Source organism: Bufo bufo, chromosome 3, assembly GCF_905171765.1.
Source record: "Bufo bufo chromosome 3, aBufBuf1.1, whole genome shotgun sequence".
Taxonomy (NCBI): domain Eukaryota; kingdom Metazoa; phylum Chordata; class Amphibia; order Anura; family Bufonidae; genus Bufo; species Bufo bufo.
In genome coordinates this window covers 650,816,849-650,822,848 of record NC_053391.1, presented here as the reverse complement: position 1 = coordinate 650,822,848, position 6,000 = coordinate 650,816,849, and the positions used below count along the sequence as shown (strand labels likewise).

Genomic DNA, 6,000 nt, shown 5'->3' with positions numbered 1-6,000 from the left:
CGTGTTTTACATTTTGTTCCATTCCCCATGTATGATAAATAACGTGTTCACGTTATCCTGTGGGGCAGTACGATTACAGCGATACCAAATTTTTTTATGTTTTACTACTTTTGTATAATAAAAGCGCTCAAAAGCTTTTTGTGTTGCCAAATTCTAAGAGTTATAATTTTTAGAATTTTTTCATTGATGCATCTGTGAGGGGGCATATTTTTTTGCAGAACGAGACCACATTTTTATTGGTACTATTTTAGGGTACTTTCACACTAGCGTTTTCGTTTTTTTTCCGTCCTAGGAGCTCAATACCAGAAAAAAACTGATCAGTTTTATCCTAATGCATTCTGAATGGAGAGCAATCCGTTCAGGATACATCAGTTCAGTCCCTTTTACATTTTTTTTGGACGGAGAAAATACCGCAGCATGCTGCAGTTTTATCTCCAGCCAAAAATACTGAACACTTGCCAGAATGCCGGATCCGGCATTAATTTACAATTTTACATTGAAGTGTATTAGTGCCAGATCCGGCAAAATGGATATGGCTTTTCGTTCTGCGCATGCGCAGACCTTTAAAGATGCAAAAAAATAAATAAATGAATACCGGATCCGTTTTTCCGAATGACACCGGAGAGACGGATCTGGTATTGCAATGCATTTGTCAGACGGATCCGCATCCGGATCCGTCTGACAAATGCCATCAGTTTGCGTCCGGATTGCAGAATCCTTGGCCGCAAGTGTGAAAGTAGCCTTAGGTACATACAACCTTTTGATCGCTTTTTAATCTGATAATTTAATCAAATTTTTTTAGGAGGTGGGGTGAACAATAAATAGCAATTCCAACAACAACACTAGCAGAGTACTAAAGGAGGAAGACCTGGGGGCCATTGTTACACCTCCCCCAGCTGCCAGGAAAACCCACTGGTGCCCCATAATCGCAGAAGATGGATGGGACTTCCTGATAGTGTGACAAAGGGAGCACCCTCCATCTGTCTAACAACTTTAGATGCCGAGGTCGCTATTGACCACAGCATCTAAGGGGCTAAACAGTCAAAATCTGTGTTATCTCTGATCCCAGCCATTGCAGCAGGAGCACGGCTATGTACTTCAGATATGATCTTGCTGCTGATTGAGCGGGTACAATGAGGGACAAGTGAAAAGAACCCCATAATAGTAAGGCACTGGACCTCTGAGGACACGTGCCAGTGCTATACTATTGCCGCACTGATGCTTAAAGGGGGTTTCGAACCAGTTGTGAAATCTGCAAGGGAACAGAAAGGTTACAAAGCAAAGAAATGAGCTGAGCTCACCCACTAAAGGTCCCACCATTTGCAGGGGACCAGACCTTTTACAAGGACTAGGACAACCTTTTTAAGGGGTGAAAATGATAAAGATGGGCACTGTTCAGTGTCCAATATGTAGCAATAGTGCAGACTGAAAATCCCTGCACACTACATAAGGCTTGTTATTCCGATAGGCAGACATTATTTCTAGTGAGACCATGCCACCTAGTGTGCGCTGAGTGACTTACATCATGATCATATCTCTTTATTAAATCACAAACATGATAAAATATATACAAAAATAAAATGTCCAGAACCCCAGTGAAGCCTGAAGCCGATTTTCTCCTTCCACTCGGGTCATAACTTCTCTATAATGACGCACCAGTTTCCCTGATCGTGGTAACTGTGCCGGACGGTGACACCGGTGACTTTTCTACACAACGTTTCCAGCTCCCCTTCGCGGAACACATGATAATACCGGTGATACACGGAGCCTGGCAGCAGCTGGTTTTCTTCCTTGGCACTAGTGGATTCATTATTTCTAACTTGATTGCCTGATTTCAGATGCCAAGGAACTAGAAGGTCCTGAGAATCAAATGCCGTCCTGTTCGTGTGTACGGGGAGACTGGCGACTGACTCTGGATGAGGCTGATCGCACGTGGGATTCTGGAGGATCTGCTCATTAGGAGTCTTGCCTTCCTTGAGGTACTTTGACTTGTTCTTCTTGTACTCCTGTTCCATAGCCCAGACATAAATAAGAGCTTTCCCTCCTCTCTTAATGAGATGGAATAATTCTTGTATGGCTGCCAGTCTTCTTTCCTGCACGTAAATGAAAATAAAAAAATAAAAATCATATACCTCGGTGGGTAGCTGTAGATGCATATTAATACAGTGCAGGTAGAAATGCTGTGTGTAGCTTGTGTATTTCGTTTATTTTCCTCACCATCATTTTTGTAAAGGTTAATGTGAGCTCTGACTGACCAGCAGCCTCGGCTTGCAGCTCCCTCTCCCCTCTCACAGCATGAGTCTCACACACAAAGAGACTGCAGCATCATCCCCTCCTCCCTCCTGTGTGCTTTTAGTTATCAAGTCAGCCATTTGTAGCAATTCTTTACAGACTGCTGGGGAGATCCTACACGGGGGCCCCCTATTAAAAGGGGTTGTGCACCTTTGGGGGAAAAGGAGGTTAGCAACCTCTCCGTCTTGGGCAGACTAACGAAGAGAAGCATACTTACCCGCTTCCCTGCGCTGGCTCCCCACTCCTTCTCTACCTGGCCTCGGCGGTTCTCCTGTGCTCCAAGCGATTAGTGACGTGCTCCCTGTCACGGCCTATGGTGTGCGCTGTGACACTGTTGCTACACTTGTGGTTGCTGTATGTGCATGCGGTGGCAGTGTCTCGGCCTTCTGGATGATTGCCGTGACATGGTTGCCACGCATGTTGCTGCCTGCGGCAACGTGTAGCTTTCTATGCTTGTGTGTGCACTTCCCCTTTAAGTGGCTTCCTTCCCTTGTCTGGTGTTGGAAGGGTTAACTCCCTTCCTAGTGTTTTGTGAACACTGGGTTTGTGTGTGTGTGGGTGTGGCTGCTTGGGCTATTAGCCTCCGCTAGAGGCCAGGAGTCAGTGGTACTCCAGCCATGGTGTGTGCTGGAGCTATGCTCCTGGTCTTCATCTGTCCAGTGAGGGCCACCCTTGTGGTCATTGATGTTATTCCGGTGTCTCCTTCCCTTCCTGTCCCTTTGTGTATGGAGTGGGTTTTGATCAGGGTGTTGCTATGAGTGTCCTGGGTCCCTGTGTGGTTTGTGGTGTGTGCTGTGTCCTTTAATGTTGGTGTGGACACTAGCATTTTTGCACGGGTTCCAGTCAGTGTGTCTGTGGCAGGTAAGTGTGTTACTGGTTTCACTTACCTGCCATCTCCATATGCTGTATGTGTTCCCCTCTCCTTGCAGCTAGGCCTTTAGAGACTCCTGTTCCTCCGTGTTGTGGAGGAACAGGTCATCTTTACCCTGCTCCTAGTCCAGGGATTTCTTGAGGGTTAGTAGGGCCCCGAGGTTCCGGAGTATGAGCCCTCCTACCATCTGGGTTGGCTCATACGGTTAGGAGATAGGGAGAGGATTAGGGATGCAATAGGAGGTGACCTGCTCCCTGATCCCGGCGTCCTGGCCTAGCAGCTACCCTTTATCCCTTTGATACCGCACGGTGAGGGGTTTCCCCCACTCCCCGCCGTGACACTCCCCTTGTGTCATGTCAAATGGTCACATGAAGCAAGGGGATCACGCCTCCGCTGTAGCTAGCAATTGGCAGCAACATGGAAGTTTACATACTGGGAACACAGCACAGCAGCCAAGCCCGGGGTGAGAAGGAGCGAGGAACAGCACCAGGATTAAGATAAGTATGCTTGTCTGCCTATGAGGGGGGGAGAGGGTTGCCAAAATTCTCCCCCAACAAAGGTGCACAAAGCATTTGAGAATCTAAACCAGACAAATCCTCCCATTCCTGTAAGATATGCCATAAGTGTCTGATGCAGGTTACAACCATTTCCAGGACGAATGGAGGTCCCTTAATCACCATTGTGCAACAGGTTCGCTCAGTTGCTTCTGTTACCGCTGCATTCTCCTAATGGATGGAGGAAACCTCCAAGATGTGGGACCTACCCCTATCGGACAATGTAGACACATACTATGGAAACGCAAAGCATTTACCAACATATTTGGTACATCTGATGTAGATGTTAAGTGTGAAACGTAGTGAATTCCAATTTAAGCAAACCTCAGTGGAAAAGTGGTGAATCACGGCTATGGAGATACATGCATCAAATGAGCCACTTCTGAAAGGAACCGACAATGCATCACAAACACAGGCCTCAAATCTTCTTTCCCCACAGATGTCCACAAGGTTCTTGCTGCGGTCACAGCCGACCTGAGAAAAGAAAATTCTAGTATTATAATCCACACTGAAGGATTCACCCATGGAGGATGGAGTCTACAAAATCGCCTCTTTTTCACTCAATCCCTGAATATGTTGTGGAGCACTTTCTTCAGCATTGCCTGCTTTTCCATACTGAACCCTTAGGACACTGCTACGATCAGGGACTGCGGTTTAGATACACTGCCCATTGGTAGACTCAGAGGGTCTAAAACACACCTCCTGTCTCACCAGAGGCTCAGACTGCTGTCCTGTCCCTCATCCATGCTGGCTACTGAGCACCAGCAAATGCTCACCCGGAAATTAAAGGGGTTGTCCCATCTTGCTGTTTCTAAAAATTCTTACCTGCTCCCTCCATCTTCCTGTTCCTGCGCTCTTTACATCTGGGTGGCTATGGGCATGGTCATTTCACTGTGGAAGCCAGTCATTGGCTGGAGTGGTGTGTGGGACCATGTCCATGACCAGCCGGATGTAATCAGTGCCCGCACCGGAAGGTAAAGAAAATGGAGGCAGCACAGAGGACCGGAGCGACAGGTAAGTATGGATCATCTGTTTCAGGGTCATGCTGCAGGCACTTGACAAAAAATAATTCTTACCCGAAAACCACTTTAATGTGGCGTTGCAGGAGAACTGTAGTATTACATGCTAGGAGGTCCCAAGAGACCCCCCCCCCCCATGATGTCCATGTGCCCTATTAGACATATTCTGCAGGATCTGCTCCTTAGATGTCCAGTGACTTAGAATTCCTGGTCTAATGTCATTTTTTTAATCAGAGGAAGGTCCTAATTGGCTTTTCTGCATCTAATCATAAATTATACGCCATAATCGTAAATTATACGCTATATTACAGTTTTATTGGGGCAGTTATGTGGTCAGATCACAAGCCACTGACGCTGCCCGATACTTCCATAGTGTCCTGTTACCCTACTGACTCAATGCCGCCATACAATGACAGTATCACCCAAACCTAGATATTCCCTGATGAGTCCTGGCCACGGGTTAAATGTGGTGGGAGCCAGTAACTGACCTCCTTGGGTAACCCAGTGTAGGGGCAAGATCTGGACTTGGTTGGCCTTCTCAGGGAGGGTACTCGGATTCACCCATAACCCATACTTTACCCATTCTTGCCCTACCGGCGCCATAAGATCAGTCAGATTATTCTCTTCCTGGCCTGTTACTAGGGCAGATTTTGGTACGTTGACACTACTTGTTGCGTAGTACTAGCCTATCATCAAGGTCTTGTGGCTGCTGGATATATTGTATGTACTGCTGTGCGTTGACTAATAGTTTGGTGTTATAGGATCTTTTTGGCGCATACCTAGTAAAGGTTACATCTTAGGTGCGATTCAGACAGCCATTTATGTTGGGACATACATCAATCCGCGTGGACGTCTGTGTGCGTCCATTTTTTTCCTGCACCCATACACTTGAATGAATGAGCCTCGGATGGAAAATGGACTATAATGGTACGTGCTCCTGGTTCCTACGTGTGGACCAACAGTCTCACAACAAAAATGGATGTGTAAATTGAACCATTGATTTAATGGGTCTGTGTGCTGTTCGAGTGCGGTCCGTTGCCCACACGGATTGAAAATATGCCAGTCTAAATCAGGCCTTAGTTTGTTCTCACCTGTGCATTGGACTACATGGTGAGCTGGGCCATACACCCATACATATCCCTAAGATATTGAGAGAAGAGATTCACTAATAGAAATGTGCCAGAATTATGACTCCATATTATCTTATGAGTGCGGGACAATAGCCCCGCGGGCGGCCCGATGCGCACAGCATCATAGTAACCTA

General features: G+C 46.8%; 1 protein-coding gene across 1 annotated transcript in view; it reads right to left on the bottom strand.

Moving 5' to 3' along the window:
• Positions 1–1,430: 1,430 nt before the first annotated feature.
• The window catches only part of ALKBH8 (alkB homolog 8, tRNA methyltransferase), a 66,299-nt gene continuing 61,729 nt past the window's right edge, over positions 1,431–6,000 (bottom strand). The window contains exons 11-12 of the mRNA XM_040426269.1: positions 4,042–4,191; positions 1,431–2,093 (exon numbers count right to left, since the gene is read on the bottom strand). Coding sequence (XP_040282203.1) covers positions 1,632–2,093; positions 4,042–4,191 — 612 coding nt within the window. The 3' untranslated portion in view covers positions 1,431–1,631. The remainder of the gene's footprint in view (positions 2,094–4,041; positions 4,192–6,000) is intronic.